Source organism: Lepisosteus oculatus, chromosome 8 (assembly GCF_040954835.1).
Source record: "Lepisosteus oculatus isolate fLepOcu1 chromosome 8, fLepOcu1.hap2, whole genome shotgun sequence".
Lineage (NCBI taxonomy): Eukaryota > Metazoa > Chordata > Actinopteri > Semionotiformes > Lepisosteidae > Lepisosteus > Lepisosteus oculatus.
The window spans coordinates 20,015,089-20,037,236 of record NC_090703.1 but is presented as its reverse complement, the minus strand read 5'-3'; the positions used below and the strand labels follow the sequence as shown (position 1 = coordinate 20,037,236).

At 38.0% G+C, this 22,148-nt stretch overlaps 1 protein-coding gene across 2 annotated transcripts; it reads left to right on the top strand.

Annotated features, from left to right (window-relative positions):
* The first annotated feature begins 3,860 nt into the window (after positions 1 to 3,860).
* smek1 (SMEK homolog 1, suppressor of mek1 (Dictyostelium)) lies at positions 3,861 to 21,362 on the top strand. Of its 2 annotated transcripts, none has more exons than XM_006632550.3 (15): positions 3,861 to 4,768; positions 6,853 to 6,908; positions 7,324 to 7,422; positions 8,491 to 9,108; positions 11,516 to 11,593; positions 11,923 to 12,039; positions 12,180 to 12,296; positions 12,647 to 12,778; positions 13,404 to 13,506; positions 14,166 to 14,324; positions 15,095 to 15,264; positions 15,876 to 16,018; positions 18,519 to 18,709; positions 18,965 to 19,191; positions 20,608 to 21,362. In XM_006632550.3, the coding sequence occupies exons 1-15, from the start codon at positions 4,627 to 4,629 to the stop codon at positions 20,719 to 20,721; spliced, it is 2,466 nt and encodes an 821-aa protein (XP_006632613.2). In that variant the 5' UTR covers positions 3,861 to 4,626; the 3' UTR covers positions 20,722 to 21,362. The 2 variants fall into 2 exon arrangements, with proteins under 2 accessions (XP_006632613.2, XP_015206449.2); XM_015350963.2 differs by having other exon boundaries at positions 13,404 to 13,527.
* The last annotated feature ends 786 nt before the right edge of the window (positions 21,363 to 22,148 follow it).

Here is a 22,148-nt window from a genome sequence, read left to right as displayed (position 1 = left end):
AATCAGTACTGTCAGCTTACTAACTAAACAAGTCCACCTTTGTCATCTGGTTGGTTTTATAACCTTATGAAACCAATAACTCATCATTTCACTCTCAGATATCTGCTAATTCTGGGTTAAAGTTGTGACAGCGCATCGCCCATTCCTTGAATACAAGAAGCAAGTTTGACCCCAAACCCGAGAGCATTTCAGACACCAGTGCGACCTGCTCTGTCACCATGTGCCTCATCAAACTGGGGCTTAGAGTTCAGATGAATCGGCGTGAGAAATGTGGCTTTACAGGGAAACAAAGAACAATATAATTGACGAAACAGTTTTTGACATTTGTGATTGCGTGGCAGCAAAAAAAAGAACAGTCTTTTAGTCAGACAGAGCAATGCACTCTAGTATCACAAGGAGTCTGAAGAAGGCGGGGAGGGTATGAATAAGTGCCTTTGCTGAGTAGGATTGCCAGTTGTGTTTTATTTCAGGGGTGACTAACTGAAGTACTACACTAGGGAGGTTCTCATTGTGAGGAGGCTGCACCCCTCTCTGGGAGCACTGGCACTTGGCCTCCGTCCTTAAAAACTGAACTGAAGACACACCTCTCCTCTCCAGCCTGCACTATAGCTTTCAGATTTCTTGCGGCCAATGAAGTATGTTTTCACTGAAAGTGCCCCATGAATGTGAGTGTCCCCTAGATTGTAACAGCTTAGAAGAATGAATCATTATTTTTATAAATGCATAACCTTTTTATATACAGCGGGAATTGAAAGTAACATGCTGAAAAGAGAGGACGGGAAACAACGTTTCGGATGTGGATCCTTCTTCTTTATGTTGGTTGTCACTGCTCTGTATTATTGCACTGTTTGTAATTTTCCTTTGTAATTCTCGCGCTTTCAAAAGGTACTTCACTAAATAAGGATTGTGACTGCTCCTGTGCTAAAAACACTTTGTTTTCTTGTTAACTTCCATAGTAGAGACTGGAAGGCACAAAATAATAGTATTATTATTATTGATAATGATGATAATATCGTTGATCATGATGGTAGTTTTGTTTTCCATCGCATGGCCAGTCATGTGGCCGTTTCGGTGATCCCTGTGTCTCCATAGTGCAGACAACAAAGGCTCTTTTTTGACTTCATTAAAGATGCAAAAAGAGATTGGGCCCTCTAAATTCTCAGTTTAGATTGAATCTTTATGCAACAACACAAGTACTGCATGCCTGCTGACATTGTTTATGTTAGCTGTTTGTTTCACATAGAAACCGTTCCAGCTCTTTCTTTCAGCTGCAGTGGACTTTTGTTTGTTGTGACTGTGCTGTCCTCATTCACTATACAATTAATGGTTTACTTAGTTCCACACTGCAAAGTACATTCTGTTTACATATCACAGTTTGCTGCCATGGAGACCAAAAAAAATATCTCTGCTGGTTTCAAAAACAGAATACTGCTTGGGTGTTTTACTGTACTGGGCTGATGTAATAATTTCTTAGTTTAACTGTCTAGGTTGTGGTTTGTGGGCTCCATTTATTTTAATTTAAAAACCTTAGTACTTTTTCTTCACCTTGAAATTGTCAGATACAAAATAGACTTTGTGATAAATACCACTGTTGTTTATGATCTTTCAACAAATGGAATTTTCCATTTTTTTGTGATGTTTTAATTGTCTTAATCAACATTAGCATGCTGGGAAATCATGACCATTTTTGTTAAGGCTTTCAGATGGCAGAACGCAATACAGCTTTAAACTCAATTACAACCTACCGACTGGTATCAAAGCAGTGTAAGGGTCTGAACGTCTTCTCCCTCCCCCAAAAAATCCACCTTGGAATGATTAGAGCACTGCTTATTGGGCAGCTGTGTGGATGACTCAACGCAAACTTATTTAGCTTTTCACCCTTTAAAACAAAAGCATCCAGTCCATCTAACTGCTTTTTCCAGTACAGGCCCTAAGGACAGCTGGAGCCTGAACCGGCAAGCAGCGCGTGCTAGGCAAGAGCCACCATGAATGGGATGCCAGTCCATCACAGGGCACACATTCATGCCAGGGCCAGTCTTCTCAGAAGCCAGTTACCCAATCGGTATGTTCTTGGACTGTAGGGGGACGCCCACACAAACACAGGGGAAACATTCAAACTCCATGGAGGTAGCACCCCAAAAATTGAAGCCAGGGGCCCAGCGCTGTGAGACAGCTATACTGACCACTGTGCCACCGTGATGCTCAAAACAAAAGCAGCTGAATGTATGCTTTATGTAAAGCATTATCTGCTATTTAAAAAAAACACAACTATTTTTAGTGTATCAAAATAAAAGCTGAAGACACAAACTTGCCATAAAAACAACAGTAAGTCAGACAGCTTCACAACATGTTAATGTTTCCTTACTCTTATATAGCGCTTTTCTGGACACTCCACTCAAAGCACTTTACAGGTAATGGGGACTCCCCTCCACCACCACCAATGTGCAGCCCCACCTGGATGATGCAACAGCAGCCATAGTGCACCAGTACGCTCACCACACATCAGCTATCAAGTGGGGAGGAGAACAGAGTGATGAAGCCAGTTTATAGATGGGGATTATTAGGAGGGAATTATTACAAAAAAGGCCAAAGGGAAATTTGGCCAGGACGCCGGGACAACATCCTTACTCTTTTTTGAGAATCACCCGGGGATTTTTAATGGCCACAGAGAGACAGGACCCCGGTTTTACATCCCCATCACTATACTGGGGCATTAGGACCCACACAGACCATAGGGTGAGCGTCCCCCAACTGGCCCCAATCTTTTCCAGCAGCAACCTTAACTTTCCTAGGTCTCCTATCCAGGTACTGACCAGGGTCACCAGTGTGTTGGCAGTTGAGAGTTGCAGGGTAATATAACTGCTTGGGAAGCAGGTTCTTCTTTGTGATGGGATCCTATAAGGAACGTCTGAGGCCTAGTTGTTAAAAATAAACCTATTAAATGAGCACAGCAACAGTAAGATAACTTAAAATTCTTAAATGTCTGGTTGGAGAGGAGATACGAGTCTTGGGTCGATAAACAGGGCACACGGGCATTATACTGAATTATAGAAAATGAAAATCTAGTGAGATGAGACCAGTCCTTCCGCAGACTCTATTTTTCTGCACATAGAGGATTCAAAACCACACTCGTGTCTGATTTCTGGCTCGGGCCACTCTGCTACTGAAAATCTTCAGTCCCATTTCCCCCTGCTCCCTCCAACCCCAACCCCAGAGCCCGTTCCTTCTCTAACCTCTCCCCTTAGCCACAGAAACCACAAGCCCCTTGCACCTGCTCGAGAAGCACCTGGGGCTCTCGGCTACATCCTGCAGCCACTGTTTTTCTGTAGGCCACTAATGTTTTATTCTGAAACTAGTCATGTAATTTACAAAATGTACTTGCTTCTAAACCTGGAATAGGTAGTCAAACAGGGGGACTTCATCTTTGTATCCGGACTACCGGTACATGTTTCACATTGTTTCAGTTCCTACAGTTTTTGATTTTCACTTCCACCTTAATTGTCATTTTATTGATTTGATTTATATTTTACCACACCTACATGTTATATCTGTTGTTTACTGTTTGCACACGTCTAAATCAGATGTACATACAGCTAAAAAATTAATTGGCATTCATGGGTTTATCTGTCCTGCAAGCTCCTAAAATACAAATATTTGGGGGCTTTGTTGACATCAGTGTAATATTCTGTAAATTACAGTTACTTCTTGGGAAAAAAAGTCTTATCTGGCTCCGATATTACAAGCCCTTACTGATTTTTAGATGTCAAAGTAGTTGGTAACCCGAACATGGAGAGTCTGAAAGGTGCGATTGAAAGCGCTGTTCCTTTAAATAGTGGCGGGCTGCCCCTGCTGCCGCTGGGCTGGAGACCCCGTGCTGGCACTCTGAGGGGACCCAAGATGGCGGAGTTCTGATTGAGGGAACTGTAATTATAAAATAAAACTGGGAATTAAAGAGAAACTGTAGTCGTGCGTGGGGGGTTCCGTATAAAGGGAGTTCAAGTAATATTCCGGTTGAATTTATTTAATTTTTAAATGTGTTCAGAATTGTGGGGAGAGGCTAGTCTCTCTCCGCGGCCCGAGGACAGAACATGGCGGAACGCTAGGGAAGGGGTATAAATAATAGAAAATAAATATAAAAACAGCCGGCTGCCTTTAAAATTAAAGATCCGGACACGTCCTTTCGCGGAAATAATGCAGTCGATCTCGCATGCGGTTCTGTATGAAGCGTTCATTGTTTCCAAGAATGAGAAATACGCGCAGATAAGGGCTGTCGACAACACCGATTCTCCAGTCGTGCTCTGAACATTTTCTTTCCCTCTCCTTCTGCCGAATTTCGTTGGTGGCCTCCTTGTGCAGCCGGGGTTATATCTCGCTTTCTCTTTCTCTTGTGCAGCGGGAAGGGCAGTGTTTTACAGGGTTGCGCAACTTGAGGTAAAATGGCGAAAGCGTCCTGAAGCCCTCGGTAGCAAGGCCGCCCTCCCGAGCTGGGCGAGTGTGCGCTGTAGTAGGCTAGCCGTCTGATCGCCCTGACGGGCCGGGCTAAGGATCGGAGACCGAGGGTCCGACGCCTCTGGGGTGGACGACGAAGCGTGTTTTCGGGTGTGAACAGCGGGGTGGGTTAGCAGAATGACGGACACTCGGCGACGAGTGAAGGTTTACACCCTTAACGAAGATCGGCAGTGGGACGACCGGGGCACCGGGCATGTGTCCTCCGGCTACGTGGAGAGATTGAAAGGCATGTCCTTGCTAGTGCGGGCCGAGAGTGACGGTAAGTGGCCAGTAGCTGCCCCCCCCCCAAAGTAAGGTTCTGTTAACAGGTTTTAGTGCTCGCTTGCAGACCTGGGTAAAGTTTCGATCTGGTTTTAAGCGCCGCTGGTGCCTGAAAGTTGCGCGGATACTTGTGTAAACACGTCGCCTGGCTTTTCCCTTAGTAAGCAGTGATTTGATTTGTGCTTTCGAGGTCTTAACCGAGACAGCTCTACAAATCAGGGGGATGTAACGCTGGGCGAAAGCCGCACAACATGTATGTCTTTGTATTGTTTTAGCAGGGTTAGGGTTCGATCACTAGATGCAGCCTTGCAGATAATGGGGGTGCATGCCGAGGATCATTGAGTTTCCAGTGTCCTGCTATTTAGTGCGATTGCCGTACTTAATGCCCTCTATAGTTGTCCACCCCTACGTACACAAGTACAAAATTACACCTTTCATCTCCTTATTAACGTGTGATTGCACAACAAAGGCGTCATAGATTCTGATTTCCAGGTTTGAGTAAAGATACAAGGATTTGCACAAAACCAATCATTTATTTCAGACTTGTATTTGAATGCATCATCTATTGTGTCCAGGTATTGACAGAACGAGGTCCGAGAGCCTCATAAATACTGAATCATGTTTGTATTGTCCTGAAGAGTTGTGCCTGCAGCTCTTATAATGTAGACAGTCTCTTATTGAACGTGCAGTGTTGGATCTTCGGTAACAGTATCGAAAACGCAACGTTAGATTAAAAAAAATCCTCTAAACGTGCTGCTTGAAAGTGCTTGTTTTCAGTCCGCTGCTCGGCTGCTCGTCCTGCTGCGCTCCTGCAGCTTGTTCAGCCTGTAACCTGTTGGAAGTTGAAGGAGTTGCACCAACTCGTCCGAGCGCCATACCAGTTGGACCGGAATAATAACTTTTCATCAGTTTCTCGTTCTTTACTGATCATTTTGACATTCTAGACGTTGTTTTTTTGTTCTTAAGCTATTGAGTTACATCCAGAGGTACTGATTTCAGATTCTTCTAATCGTCTTATCAAAGCTTCTTATATTCGTGCAGGATGAATTGTAGTACTGCCTAAGGTTGTCTGTCATTGTGTCTACAATTAGAGCATGCGATTTTAGTTTTTATGTATTACAAATGGCAGCACAGCTAAAATGTGCTAGAACAATTTGTACATTTAATAGTACAGTTTGCAGTCTTTAATTGTTAACAAATTAAAAGATCGGCCTTAGATTTTTTTAACTTGTACAGTATTTTTTATTATTTGCTCTTCCAAGTCCTAAAGTTGAAAAAGAACAACCTTATGTGGCACTAATGCTCCAGTCTTTTCAAGGAATCTGGTTAATTGTGTAATGTAAAATGCCATGACACCTTGGGCCGTCTCTTGTGTTTTTTCTCATTTTTAATAGGTTATTCCTTAATTTTAAAACTGCATTTGGGGTTCCATTTCATCAACACAAGTGGAACATTGCAGGTGTTACTTAAATTTAATTTTGGTAGGCAAGGAGTGAATATACCTCACCCTTTGTTGAATGGAGTGGTTGCTTTTCTGAAATCAGAAGTAATTCATTTTGTAACATTAATTTTAAAAGTATTGAGATGATTTTGATGGCATGAAAATGTTTGCCACCAATGGGTAACAAGCTCATGGAGACTGGTGATTGAATTGTGTGCACTTTTCCCAGTATTTCGGAAAACTAAAATGTTTGCACGAGTGACAAAGGAAATATTTTTAACTTTTCTGTATTCAGTTTATGCTTTGATACATTAGAAAACAAGTTTTGTTTACATCAAAGACATGATCTGCAATTCCTATCTATAGGCCATTCATTGTTAAAAGTGCTGAAGAGTAGCTGAGACAGGTGTGACATAGACTGCATTCTTATGCTGTGCCAGTTTCCTACCCCTGTTCTTGGACTGAGGACATGGCCAACTGCAGGGCCCTGTGTCAAGATGAAATTGGAAGCACTCTGTGATTTACGCATGGCAAAGGGATAAAGATATCGACATTGAGTTAATAAATTGCACTGAATTCTTTCATTTTACTCTTTATTGGGTACCAGTGAACACATTATGTAATGTTGCTTTTTTTTGCAGGTTCTCTTTTGTTGGAGTCAAAAATAAACCCTAACACTGCTTACCAGAAGCAGCAGGTAAGTTTCTTTGAAAGTGTAACTTTTTAAAGTCTCGGTTCTTTAGATTTTAAGTGTTGACGCCTTAAAGAAAATGCATATTAAATGTATTGTAGTTTATTAATTTGGTTTTAAATTTAAATGAATATGCTTTGTATGATTTCAATGATATTTGTAATATTTTCAATTTTTTGTATTGTGTACTAAATTTAAGCAAAGTTTGTCCCTTAAACTCATACATGCAGTTGTATGTTGAGACCTAAGTTAGAAATAGTGCTGTATAGATTACAGATTGATCACTTTATTATGGAAGTAAGGAGCCATTTTTTAATAATTTACCAAGCTATGTGTTCCAAAACTGCTGGTTATTGTTACATGATTCCAGTCCCTTTTTAATGCATTTTAATGTTTAAGGGCAACTATTTTGTCTCCACAGGACACATTGATAGTTTGGTCCGAAGCAGAAAACTATGACTTGGCACTTAGTTTTCAGGAAAAAGCAGGGTGTGATGAGATATGGGAAAAGATATGCCAGGTGAGTTGAATCAATGCACTCACTTCATCCTATACAGTTCAGCAAACTCGTCTGATTTAATGATGCACACTGTTTTGTGCTTCTGCAAGTGAAACCAAAATGGTTTAACTTGCCAAAGACTCGGAAACTGTAAAGGCTGCTAGTGACATGCAGTTGTGTGTTGAGGTTGAATCACGCGTATACAGTGTATATAACTGATCGGAGACAGGACATGAAGGATACCACTAGCTGGGTGAACTGCACTGACGTCAATTGTAAACCATACTAGGCTTACACAACTGGACTCATTTTCTACAGCAGCAGTAAAAAAATCATCTTCAATTATATTGTGTGGGTCACTTTTTTAATTGATGCAACATAGTTGGCGCAAATTGTGGTTGTAATAGTGTTGAGGCTTTTACAGTAGTGGATATGTTAATATAGTAATACAGTAGTGGAATGATTAAATTGTTCCAGAATATTTTTCTAAAGAACTTTATTGGATTTTCCTAAATTAGCTAGGTCTATTTATTTTCTGCAGTTATATTTAAAGGTCATTTCGAGATTCAAATAGGGCCTTAACAATAGTATAACTTCTGCACTGCTTTGTTTCCATTTTATGCTTACAGAAAGATGTAGTCTCCTGAAATTAAATGAATTAACACATACATATCTTACATTGTGTCAATTGGTCAATTGTAAATGTTTGCTAATGTTTGAAGTGATTATAGAACAAGCCTTGTCATACTGACTTTTCTTTCTAGTTCCTGCTGCACCTGAGTTCTCAGTTGCAGAAAGTCTCAACATTTCTTGAAGCTATTTAAAATATTTTTCTTATCTACAATTAAGATAACTGAAGATAAGTCTTAATTAGCTGAATTAAGGTTTCAGTTAAGTAATTTGGACCTCTGCTGGACTATCAACCATAAGGCATTCAGGTGGCTGGACTTGAGTATGGAGTCCTATCTGGAAGTGTATTTACGGAGGGATAGTTGCATTCATTTTTCTTCTTTAAATGAAAGGATGGAGAGTATTAAGCCTCTTAGGATTCTGTGTTGTAAAACCGATCCATTGCTTGTGTTCTGTTAGGTTCAGGGCAAGGATCCATCGGTGGACATCACCCAGGAGCTGGTGGATGAGTCCGAAGAGGAGCGCTTCGATGACATGTCCTCCCCTGGCCTTGAGCTGCCTCCCTGTGAGCTGAACAGACTGGAAGAAGTGGCAGAACTGGTAGCCTCATCCTTACCTTCCCCACTGAGACGTGAGAAGCTAGCTTTGGCCTTAGAAAATGAGGGTTACATCAAGAAACTCTTGGAACTCTTTCACGTATGTGAGGACTTGGAAAACCTGGAAGGATTGCACCACTTGTACGAAATTGTAAAGGGAATTTTTCTCTTGAACCGAACTGCGCTTTTCGAGGTCATGTTCTCCGAGGAATGTATAATGGATGTAATAGGCTGTCTAGAGTACGACCCCTCGTTACCCCAGCCAAGGAAACACAGGGAGTTCCTGACAAAGACAGCAAAATTTAAAGAGGTGATTCCCATCTCAGACCCAGAACTCAAACAGAAAATTCATCAGACGTACAGAGTACAGTACATTCAGGATATGGTCCTTCCCACACCTTCTGTCTTTGAAGAAAACATGCTGTCAACTCTTCACTCCTTTATCTTTTTTAATAAAGTTGAAATTGTTGGAATGTTGCAGGTAAGTTTTCCCCATTAAGCAATATAAACACTGTCCAATTTTTGGATTTTCCTTCACTGATGTCAACATGGGAACATTACTCTTTTTAATTTGGGAAATTAGTTGTACTTGGTTCCTGGAGAAAGTTTACGTTTAGATTGTTTGTTGTGGCTAGTGATGTTTTTCTAACTGTGCACAGCTGAACTGTGCCTCATGGTCTCTGTTTTTTTTTTCTTTATTCGCCTGGACGTAATTCCAAAATCTTGATATTCAACAGCAAGGGGGAGGATAAAAGTAAATTATGCTTTATGTGAAAATGCTTTATTTTGGAAGAATCCAGTGATGCAGAACTACAGCAAATTATTTACCTGACGTTAGTAAGTATATTATAGATTAGAATTAAAAGAATGCAGAACGTTTACAGTTTGGTTTTGGTTGTACAGATCTAGTGCGAAACTCACAAACATGATTTTCCCCTTTCAAACAAGTTAAAAAGTATATTGCTAAATATTTCCCTTTGCAGTAAATCTACCTTAAATGTTGTACACCTACAGTACCACGTGGTATTTTAAACCGTCTTCAGTAGGTGTGAGATGAGTTACTATAAACAGCGAGGAGCTATCTTTGGCAGGTACATTTGAAGAACCATCATCATGACTCACAGTAGAGTGGGTAGAGAGATGTAATAGGCTGCTACTTGGCATCATTGAAGTTACAGTTGAACTGGAAATTACGTTTTTTTTACTAAATTTAGCTTTTAAAAATGTAAAGTTTCGGATCTTTCACTTTAAATGGAAGAACACTTTCTTCCCTGTCTCCTTGATTATTGGTTAAAAATCAGGGGATCTGACTTGCTAGCATTTCTGTGGCAGTGAACACAGTATTTTAATATTGAAACATCTGTGAATCTTGAGGTGACCAGGGAAGCAATTATATGAGCAAACCTTCTAAAACTTCCAATGGTTAAAAGTCAAGAATGCTACAGCCACTTTTAGAATTCTATTTTATTAGATTTTGCAACTGCAATTTTTTGCCCATTACTCTTGTTTTTAGTGGTTTACTTAAATACTTCCATTCTTTACACTGCAAAGAGGCAAAGTGTTTTCTCCAGGGGAAGAAAAATCATTTTTTTCCCCACAGTGTGTTTCTCAGTGCAGGCAGAAGGAATGTGCTATCAGTGTGAGGATTAAATAACTACCATATCATGCAGCATTCAGCTGGTGTCAAGGATTAATGGCAAATCAATAGCCACACAGAAATCGACGCCATCAAACCCTGACACACACTAACTCATTTACACATCACCATTGAGAGCTTCAGACACCGATAGCCTAGCATGAGCCAATTCAGTCTCGGTGTAGATGGTAGATGTCATCCTATAGTATTGTTAGAGACTTTCTCTAAAACTGCCCCATGTGTAAATAAGATATGAATGTTGTTTATGATGAGGTGTCCAGTATGTTTGAAATTTTTGTATTTTTAACATTGTTAAACGCATACTTTTTACTATCGCTCTTTTATTGTATCTGATGGTTTTCACGTATGGTCTGGATTTTTTGCATTTGCATGCCTTGTAGAATGTGATTAGGTAATTGTTCATGCTCATGATGCCAGTGAGAACTTGTATATTACTCATGATGGATGTTATTAAAATAATAAGATGTGTTGCAGTTTTGAGTGCAAGATACTTTAGTAAAGCGATTGAGAGTACTGTATCATCCTCAGCATTTCTTTACTGTTGGTTCTAGATTTTCTTTTTACACATGGTATAAAAAGTGTGTGGAACATATCATAAAATACACAGTAAACAGTTAGGCAGTTATAATGCTGCACTTTTAAAATAATATCACATTTTGTAAACTTGTAATATCCGTAAGTGTAATTATGTGACCCCTCAAATAGATAAATCCACGTCTCCGGCAGCCGGTTGATGTCAGTTTTGTGAAGCACCTTCACCTAGAGTGCCAGAATAAAAACCAAGAAACAAGTGCCTCTTGTAGCAGATTAAATACAATCTAGTACTTGTGACAAGCTGCTGCAATCATAATATGTTCTGTCTGCTTCTCTTGGTATGGACGTGTTGGGTTGTATTCATCACTTGTATTCTTTAAATGAAACCATCAGCTTCTATGAAATGTCTTTGCAAAACCAAATCGTCTAAAAGCAAATGTTCGTACAAGTTTGGAAATAGAAGTTGATGGTGTTATGTTTTTATTAAGCTAATTTGTGCATTGCTTTGGATGATGAGAACAAAGGTTAACTGTGTACCATGAGCCTAGATGATGTGTTGATGTTATATATCGATCATGGTAAAGTACCCTTTTAATGTCTTTCCTGGATTCCAAAGACACAACAGAAGCTGCCATGCTGAAGAGAGACTGCAGCATAAACAGAAAAATAAATTAATTTTATTCATTTCCTTTTCCAGGACGACGAAAAGTTCCTAACAGACCTTTTTGCACAACTAACTGACGAAGCAACAGATGATGATAAACGACATGAATTGGTAAGAGTGCTTAGATTAATGGTAGCAAAAAGTCTTATATAAAAAATATAATTTGTAAATGAAGGATCTGTAAGTTTTATAATACAGTTTAGAATGATATCTTTAATGACTTGTATGTTTCTCTTTTTATGAAAGCTTATACTTATGACAACATGGCCCAATAGCATTGCTGTGCTTGTAAAATTTTTTAGATATGTTTAAGGTAATAGAAAACATTTACTTGGCTTCGTTTGATTGTAGACATCCGAGTATTCTAAATATTTCATACTTGCTGCACAGTTTTTGTGCGACGTAACCTTTAATTTATTTTAAATGATTTTTTCTTATAGGTAAACTTTCTTAAGGAATTTTGCGCATTTTCTCAAACATTACAACCTCAAAACAGAGACGCCTTCTTTAAAACATTGTCAAACATGGGAATTCTACCAGCTTTAGAAGTCATTCTGGTAAGCAAAAGGCAAAAAAATGAAAACATAAATGTTGTGACTAAATCTCTCTCGTCTGTTTGATATCATTGTAATGTGTATTTTTCCCTGAATGGCTTTGAAATGTTCATTTAGATGTTAACGTTATTTTCTCCTTCTAGGGAATGGATGATGCTCAAGTGCGTAGTGCTGCCACTGATATTTTCTCCTATTTGGTTGAATACAACCCCTCCATGGTACGAGAATTTGTAATGCAGGAATCGCAGCAAAATGATGATGTAAGTGGTTAGTGGTTGTGACCCACTGCAGTTTTATATTTCTCTTTAAGCAGTCGGTTAACTAATATCTTTATTTAAACTGCTAATGCTTTATTTTCTGTGAACTTTGTAATGTCAGCTGAACATTGTATTGATGCCAATTTTCTAAACACTGATACTGATTACATTATATATTTAATCCTATTGCATGTTCTTTGTAAGTTTGTTGCTGCACAATGAGGTGAGCAATATAGCAGAATGTGATGTTTTACTGACTGGATTGGGTAGTTATAAGTTTTTAATTTTTATTCTCATGCATAACACCCATTTTATTTAAAAAAAAAAATCATTTTTGTTTTTTTTGTCTCCAGGACATTCTTCTAATTAATCTAATCATTGAGCACATGATCTGTGACACTGATCCAGAGCTCGGGGGTGCGGTGCAGCTCATGGGCTTGCTTCGAACTTTAGTAGATCCAGAAAACATGCTAGCCACCGCCAACGTAAGTGTGATTCTCTTAATTTGCCCCCTTCTGTAAACATGCATTCTTCATTGGCTTCTGTAGGAAAGCTGCCTTTTCTGAACAGAATTCTTTGACAGTCTCAGTATATGAAACTTAATTTCTGAAGTGCACCCTTGTATATTTGCATGTAGTTTAGCAAATATACAACTGATGTTCTTTTTTTAGTGTTTTTAACTGACTGTCATCTTAATATGTGGGCAACAGGGTGATGCAGTGGTTGGTGTTGCTGCCTTGCAGCACTGGGGCCCCTGGGTGAAATTCCTGACCTTGGGTGCTCTCTGCATGGAGTTTTAAATGTTCTCCCTGTGTTCGGGTGGGTTTTCTCCCAGATTCTAAAGACCTACTGGTAGGTTAATTGGCCTCTGTGGTATAGGACCTGGTGTGAATGTGTCCTTGTGCCCTGAAATGGACTGTCCAAATGTCCAAGGTGCACCCTGCCTTGTGCCTGTTGCGTGCCAAAATAGGCATGGGCTCCTCCGCGGCCCTCAACTAAATGAAGTGGTTAGAATATGGATGGATGTATCTTAATATGAACAATTTTAAATGTGTAATCTTTGTTTTTTGTAATCAGTTTTAAGATTGATTGAGTTTGTTTTTTCTGCAGAAAACTGAGAAGACAGAGTTTTTAAGCTTCTTCTACAAACACTGTATGCACGTTCTCACTGCCCCCTTGCTGGCAAACACAACAGAGGAGAAGCCCAGCAAAGGTGAGACAACCGCACATAATGGTCAGTACTTTCCTATAATCCTACCAGGTAGACGTCCTGTAGTAGTAGTTGCATCCTCCTTTCTTAATTTGTTTTTTTCTTTTTTACAACTGTGGGACACTTGGAGTGAGTGCATGCAAGAAGGAGCAAGTGTCTGCATTGTTTTCATTTCTTCAATTTTTTTGCATCCACAGAAAATGTAAAATATTGATTCTCGTGTCAGTAAGGTACAATTTCAGCTTACTTATGTAGTTAAGCATGCTTTACATTTTAAACAATTTTTTTCAACATTAACACAAGGTGATCCAACTATGGTCTGCAAGAGCTGGTTTGTCAGCAGTTTTTCTTGGTGTCTTTAAAGCATCAGAACCAGGAGGGCTGGTAGAAGTTAGTAAATTGGTTCAGTGAAACCAATAACGAACTGATATAGGTTATGAGCATAGAATACAATTGTGTCGACACACTGGCTCTCTAGGACAAAAGTAGGACCATCCTGCATTTAAAAAACTGGAAATTAAAAGTATAAGTGTTCATTTTAGTGTGAAGAGCAGAGCAGTCATCTAGATTATAGTGCTTTTAACTATTTAATTAGTTCATATTGTTGTCCTGCATTTTTTATAATGTCTGTATTTTTATTTTTGTTTCTGTCAACCTTCCAGATGATTTTCAGACATCCCAGCTTTTGGCTTTAATACTGGAACTGCTCACTTTCTGTGTGGAGCATCACACCTACCATATCAAGAATTACATAATAAACAAGGATATTCTTAAAAGGGTGCTTGTGCTTATGGCTTCAAAACATGCCTTTCTTGCACTATGTAAGTCTTTTTTTTTGTGAAAAACTGTTTTGGGGAAATTATAGTATCAAACACTTGATCTTTAAGGAACATTATTCTAGATACTCTCTATTTCAGTGTTTTTAATGTTTAATTTAAATTTCAGTCATTTAAGTACTTGCTTTAACGTATTAAGTGATAATTGGCGTCTGCTTTAAACTTTTATCAGTTGTTCCCAAGTGGGAGCAAAGGTTTTGGCCTTTGGCAAGTTTCTGCTCTATGGCCAAATTTTTTTAACTGACTTGACTCCCCCAAGCACTAGGGCACAGTTATGAAAGTGCCACTGTGGTAGTGTGAACACTAATCAAACATGGACCACTTGTTTTGCAGCAACTCCTGTAGTATGCCAGGTGCCTGCAGGCTTCTGCTGGTTCTCTGTGAAGCTTGCAGCCTTATAAGTGACAAATATTTCTATAAGCAGATATAGAAAGGTTCTGTAAGGACCATTCTTGTGTGCATGATTCTATCGAGAGGGACAGGAGTTGTTGAATGACTGTTAAAAAGTGGTTTGCATTTCAAAATTGGATAGATATAATAAAAATAATGATTTTGTTTTTTTTAAATATCAGATCAGAAATGACCAATTTTCCCCTTTCTTACAATTACAATATAGTTAACCAGTTGTTAAACTGCAACTTGTGCTAATCTGGTATAGTACTTAAAATTGTAACAACTGAAAATTCCGTCAAATTACCTTAAAAACTATAGCTGTTTTATAACTAAAGTACAACTTATTTGACTTATTTTTTCAGGTGCACTTCGATTTATGAGGAAAATAATCGGGTTAAAAGATGAATATTATAACCGCTACATAATGAGAAACTTCTTATTTGAACCAGTTGTGAAAGCTTTCCTCAATAATGGATCTCGTTACAACTTGATGAACTCTGCAATTATTGAAATGTTTGAGTATGTCAGAGTGGTAAGTACAATTCTCCCATTATTTCCTCTGTAATTTCCTGGCAGTTCAGTGTTGATAAGAAAATGGGATCTTAGATCACTTAAATCAGATAAATTTTTGTCTAAAATGGAATATCATTTTATGGTTTTCATTATCAGTTCATCCATCTAAAATTAATTTCACACGTGTTTTTTAAAACAACTGTTCATGCTTTTGAGCAGAGATAACGGGTTTAAATCACTGTCCAGCACGGGGATCCTTCGGCCTCATACTGCTGCTGATACAGCATTAGGAAGGAAGGGAAGGGCAGGAAAAGACTTGTGGACATGTTATGTTACAGATGTCTCGTAGATCTTTTAACTTGTTAAATGGTGCTCGGCAGTAAAGGACAAGAGCATGTTAAGCTATTAACGTATTAGAAAAACATACAGTGCAATTGAATTTATCTGTGAAGATTATACAATGTGTTAAATTGAATAACCTCATCATTTAAAGGTACAGATACAATGTGATCTTGTATTTGTCTTGTTTGTGGTATGTGCTGTTGTGTAGCTTCTCTGTGATAACACAGTAACATCTTAGGCATGCTGAATACAGTGTTTTTATATGGACTTTGGGGGGGATTTTTACAGGAAGATGTGAAGACCCTCACTGCTCATGTGATTGAAAATTATTGGAAGGCTCTTGAAGATGTAGATTATGTCCAGACATTCAAAGGTTTGAAGCTGCGCTATGAGCAACAGAGGGAAAGGCAAGATAACCCCAAACTGGACAGGTAATAAATGTGAAAATTTCAACATTACTGAGAGCTATTTGTGCTGCATGGCAGTCAACATTTTCCTCTTGCCATGTTCTTGAACTCATACAAAGAAAATAGATCACTTTGATATTTCTGAATATAAGTCTTATCTCATTCCATTTTCCTTTCTTTATGCTTTTACATATATTTAATTGATTTTATAGGACAAATGTTTAAAAAAAATACATGGTAATTCTTGCAAAAATTGAGGGATGGGAAATGTAGATAAAAATCATCTCACCAAGCTATCACAATTGTTATGCTGCCAAATGTAATCTAGTTGTACATTTTTCTATAAACAAAATCTGTGCCAGTTATTGGACTACCTGCAATATAAGATCACTCATTCCCATAAAATATAACTTTTGGCTGCAGATAAATTAAAAGGTGATGTGCCTAAAGATTGACAGTTACTTGGGAATCAATGGATTAGAAGCAGTTGCATACTCAATAGCACAGTTGTATCCAAAAGCATGTTAGTAATATGCCCAAAAACTCTCACAGGACACTATCGAAGCATATTGGTAGGTATTGGTTAAAGCCTGAGTGGATCTGTAAGAGAGGGTGGGAGCAATTTTCATCTGGAGCTGGCAGCATGATGTTTACACATTCTGTGCGTACTTTGAAATGGATAAGTTGGTGTGCTATCTGTGTAAAGGAGAAATATAGTTTGAGACTACATCCCAATTGAGTACTATCTATTATGTAAAAGGAATAGAAAACCAGACTAAGATACCTGGGAGAGAACTAATTTTAGATGAGATGGTTACATAGATAAGGGACTCCAATGTTATCCTCATGTTTAAAACCAATGGATTAAATGTACTACTGGAGACTTCTGTGGCAGTCAATACTTCTTCATGGTACTTTATCGTAGTTGGAGTAGATGGTGGCCCGCTGCATTATGAAATTATAAAGCAAAAATTAACTTATATAAATAGTTTAAAAGATAGTGAAATTTAAAAATACTGAAGCAAGTTGTGCAGTGGAGAAAAAAGCTTTTGAATTTAAAATATATACAAGTACAAAATTATTCGTTACTCTTGGCTAAATATTTCATTTCCCTACTGAATTCTCCTTTTTTGTAGAATTTTAAGGGAATCTTTTAGTCTTTCTTGCTGAGTCAGGTCATCTCCCAGATTACTGTGGTAGAAAAAAAATCTTTTTTATACAAAATATCTTTCATCTATATCGTTTACCTGCCTTCCCAAAACAAAAATAGAAATGTAAAAGTAGACCAGTGTCTTCACAACGTATCAATGCCAGTTAGAGTCCAGTTATTCTTAAAGGTTAGTTAATGCTTCAGACCTCATTTAAAAAGTTGTTCAGTTGTAGAATCAATTGGATTTAGAGGTTTAGTGTCTGATAAAGCAGGTGTGGGTCAAACTATCACTGCAGTCTGTACATAATTTGTCTTGAAGTTTGATCGCTCTTAAAGTTTGATCATTCAATCATTTCAATTTAAAAAAAATAATTCTGATGTGCATCGTGAAAATGTGACAGACTTTTCACATTTGAAACTAACCTCTAAATTAATAAAATCGAGAAGAAGACGTAAAGACACAACAATGACAAAAAGGAGGGGAAGATCAATTTAAACATGTGATGGGCCTGTCGGAGGCTTACTTGAATGTTGCCAGAGACGCAAAAAAATATTGTAAGATAATTTTTGAGAGAATATAGAAAAAGAAAATAAAGTTGTTCTCCAAAGATGGAGCGTTATGGTGAGAGAAAAGGGGGATTCTAAATTTAGCAAAAGAAAAATGACAAAATGTTATAGAAACCTTCATACATTTTGACAAAACTATTACAGAATTCCCAGGGGACATTGCATAAAATACAGCATATTTATGTGATTTAAATCTTAATGGTATTTTCAGGAACATGATTCTAGCATGGTCTTGGTGAAAACTGCTCAGGTAAAATTTAGGTCTGAGTTTTTATAAATATTCATGATAAATATAAATATTCTTAGACACTTATTGGAACTGACAACAGTAACTAAAAATGTTATCCTGTTGATTACTCTAGATACAGACTCTGCTTGCTAATTATAGCTTTAACCTGCTTTCCACTCAAAAATCCAATCTGACATGCTGAAATGTCTTAAGATATATATTTTCAACTGCTTGATAGAGCACTGTTTGGTGACTGTTGTCACCAAAGTGCACTTTGAGTTGGAGTTGGAAGAAGAAGTCATTTGACTGTGCGGTACAGGGGTTGTAATGTTAATCACTATGTGGAAAGTGGCGATTCCGTACTTTAGGAAAATATTCAATATAGAGATATACATCTAAATGGACCACGGGTAATCCAAGTTATTAATTGTCTAATGAAGGTGCTGCGTTTCTGAAATATTACTACGTGGAAATTAACGGTCTTCCACTCCATTGTTGGTGCTAAAGTGATCAGAATGATATGGTCTTGTGTATCATTGCAACGGCAAATATCATTAATACATTTATTCATTTGGTAGCATGCGATCAATCTTGAGGAACCACAGATATCGCAGGGATGCTCGCACACTGGAAGATGAGGAGGAGATGTGGTTCAACACTGATGAAGATGATTTAGAAGATGGAGAAGCAGTTGTCCCTCCTTCAGATAAAATGAAAACCGATGAAGACCTCATGGACCCTATTAGCAAATTTATGGAAAGAAAAAAATGTAAGAACATCATCTGTTTTTCTTAAGCATAGATATTATTGTGTAGTCTTTGAACAGCTAAATTGTTTTTAAAAAAAGTGTTTTGTTAGCTGCTTTGTATGGTATAATTTTGTTTAAGATATACTTAGGTTTTTTGTTTAATTCAAAATCCTTCCTAAAATAAAACTTTTTTTGATTACACCAGGCTTTATTGCCTGTATAATGGTAGAAACTTCAGGTTAAAGGCATGTTTTATGCATACTTCTTTGTTTCCAGTCAAAGAATCGGAGGAAAAGGAAGTTTTGCCTAAATCTAACCTAACGGGTCGGCAGAGTCCCAGCTTCAAGCTCTCCTTCTCTAGTGGAAACAAGACAACTCTCACCAGCCAGTCCTCAGTCAGTCACCACCCCGGCTCTCCTGGCTCTCCAGGCTCTCCGGGGTCCCCGGGCTCCCCGGGCTCTGTAGCCAAAAGCACACCACAGACGGCAGCTATCACTACCAAGGTACCAGCCTCTCTGTGTCATTTTCCATTTTTCAAATCCATCTCGTTTAAATGAGATTTAATGAAATATCTTCGGCAATTCCCTGGTGAATTATTTAGATATGCCAACTGTCCCCCCCCCACCCCCCCTCCCCCCCATTTGAATCTGTTTTAATTGTTTTGGGAGATTGTTTCCCAAAGACGGCCTTCACAATATCTATTAATTTTATCCTCTAGGTTTTAGCAGGTCTCTGCTGCAATTCTAGAATATATAGTGTTTTCAAAATATATATATATAGTGTTTTCTTACAACCGTATTTCCGGTATGCAGTTCCTGTCTTTTTTCTATATAATATATATATATTTCTGGAAGAATTTGCTTTGTAATATTATTCCTCAATTCTGCACTAAAATAACAGTATTGGAGTTTCCTTTTTAAGTAGGTATGATATGTGTCATTTGAAAAAGAAAAGGTCCAGTCGCATTGAGTTTTTATACAGCTTTTCTTGTTTCGCACCTACAGCTATTTGGAATTACCCTTCTTGATATCAGTTCTAATTGATGATTTTCATGAATTTGCTGCCTGCAGTAAAGGGCATCTTGAGTTAAATACTATTGAAAAAGCAGGAATCTGCCTTTTTGTGAGATTTGTAGTGTAAGAATAGAAAGTGGCACGTGTCTCTGTGGAATGTCGAGGAAATTGTGTATTGCAAGTGCATTTTCATTCCATACAGTTTCAAATTAGTTTTACAGCTTTCATAATATGGTACATTTATAAGGTATGTCTCTAGGATGTGTTTTTCAAACATTTACTATGTTCTGATGGATTTTTCCTGATTTCAACTGCAATTTTTACATGATTGATCAGTACTGAAAAAGAAACCTTTTGTTGAATGACACAAGGCTTCCACAAGACAGAGTGCATTTTCCCATGTAGCACAGTGCTTATAGCAGTAAGCTGCTGTTCTAAATAGGTTTGCTGAAGATTTTTTTTTGATATGTAATCACCAAACCTAATGCTGCATTATTCACATTGCCACTCTTTATGTATCCATATGTCAAAAACAAAACCTTGTTAGTTTAAATGATAAATTCAAACATAGACCTGAAAAATCCATTGGCCATCTTTTGACAGCAGTGTTGTTTTTGCAAGATAATTACACTTGGTGTAATAAATCTTGGGGAAAAAGAGTTCTGAGTGTACAAAAAAACTGTCACTTATTTTTAAACCTAATTCCCTTGACAAAATCTCAGCAGATCTGAAAAGGTTTTAGCAGTTGTGTGAAAGTAAATAACTTTTTATTCATTGCTTATTTTGGAAATATATGCACATCATTAAAACGCATGTCAGAGAAGCAATTGGAAAATGCTAAATTCTTGACTCTTTGTGCCACAATATTGTTTGGATGATGTCTCTAATACTGCTCTTTTTTAACAGGGAGGTCTCGTGGGGCTTGTAGACTACCCCGATGATGATGAGGAGGAGGAAGATGATGTAGAGAACAAGGAGGAAAGTCCACCTCTGTCCAAGAAATCCAAGTTGGGGTCTTAGAAGTGACCCCCTACCCCCTGTCCTGGGCCTTTACTCCAACTTTACAGTAAAGTTTCACTTCAAAGAATAAAAAAAAAGAAAATTACAGTCCACATATTGCTGTGGTGGTATCTGGTGAGACAGATCCAAAAAACTCCAAATGGAATTCTGCTGATCAAGTGCCAATTTGAGGAGAAATTTGAAACAAGTGAACTTTTATTAGACATAAACAACATGCTGGGGGGGAAAACAAGACTGATGCCCATGAGCTTACGGGTTCGGACCACACTTTGCCCCTTTCTCAGGGATGGACAACACAGCAAGCCCATAGGGCACAGACGTTCAGTACTGGGACTCATCCTAAACTGATATGTTCAGTAAGAAAAGACTTTTTTTCTCGGACCAGATGCAGACACTTTGGAAGAAAAGGCTGTTGCTCAGCAGTATTTCTTCTCAGAAATGCCAGCAGTTTCTTTTTATAAAGAGACCTGCCTTTAAATTTTCAGGACGTTTTAAGTCGCACTAGAACAGGTTTTTAAAACCTCTGTAGGGGGAAGAGCTGAAAACATTTCCCCTGTTTTATCCTTTCCCTTTTTGCCCTTTAAACTGCAGATTTTGGAAATTTGTCATCCCTTCTTGATTAAAGATTGAGTGGAATTCTAGATGTGATCATTTTGTCATATCTTTTCATTTTCTTTTTATTTTCTTGAGTGTACACTTAGTTGTTGAGTATATTTGGGACCATTAAAAATGAGATCTTTGATGTAATATAATTTCACTGTTGTGCTGGTACCTGCATTGTGTTTTAATTTTTTTTTCCTGCACCAGAAAGTGATTCGGGTGTAATGGGTTATCTAAAAACTACATCTAGTAGCAATACTATTTTGTGACTGAATATTTTATATTGAAATTTACGAACTGTCAAATGCCGTCCATTACAATAAAACAGCACTGTAAAATTCTTATGTCACGCAATAATTTTAAAATGCGGTGGACTCCATAGACATTCAGTTTTTTTGTTGGAATATTCTGCATGTGAACAGGCCCCTTGTCTTGAGTTGTTTTTTTTTATTGTGGAAAGTGCAAGCGTGTTGTCAGAAAACAAGTAATAAAATATTTTAGGGTTCTGTATATCCCCTGTACATAACACTGAAGACAGAATGGTTAAGGCAGTGGGTGTCGGTAATAAATACTGAATTAATGTGCAAGATTTGTAGTCCCAGGTGTTGGGGAAATGAAGCTGGACTGTATATCTGCGGAAGCCCCTTCACTAATTTGTTTCAAGAAAAGGAGGTGCAAATTTCTTTATTTTCAGTATTTAAAATAAGGTTTGAATCATATGTTTGTCAGCTTCAGTTACAGGAAGGGTGGGTAGAACTAATCGGAATGGGGGAGGATGTGTAACCTTAAAAACAAAGCATTTCTGTTAATTCAGTATGGTGGTCCAT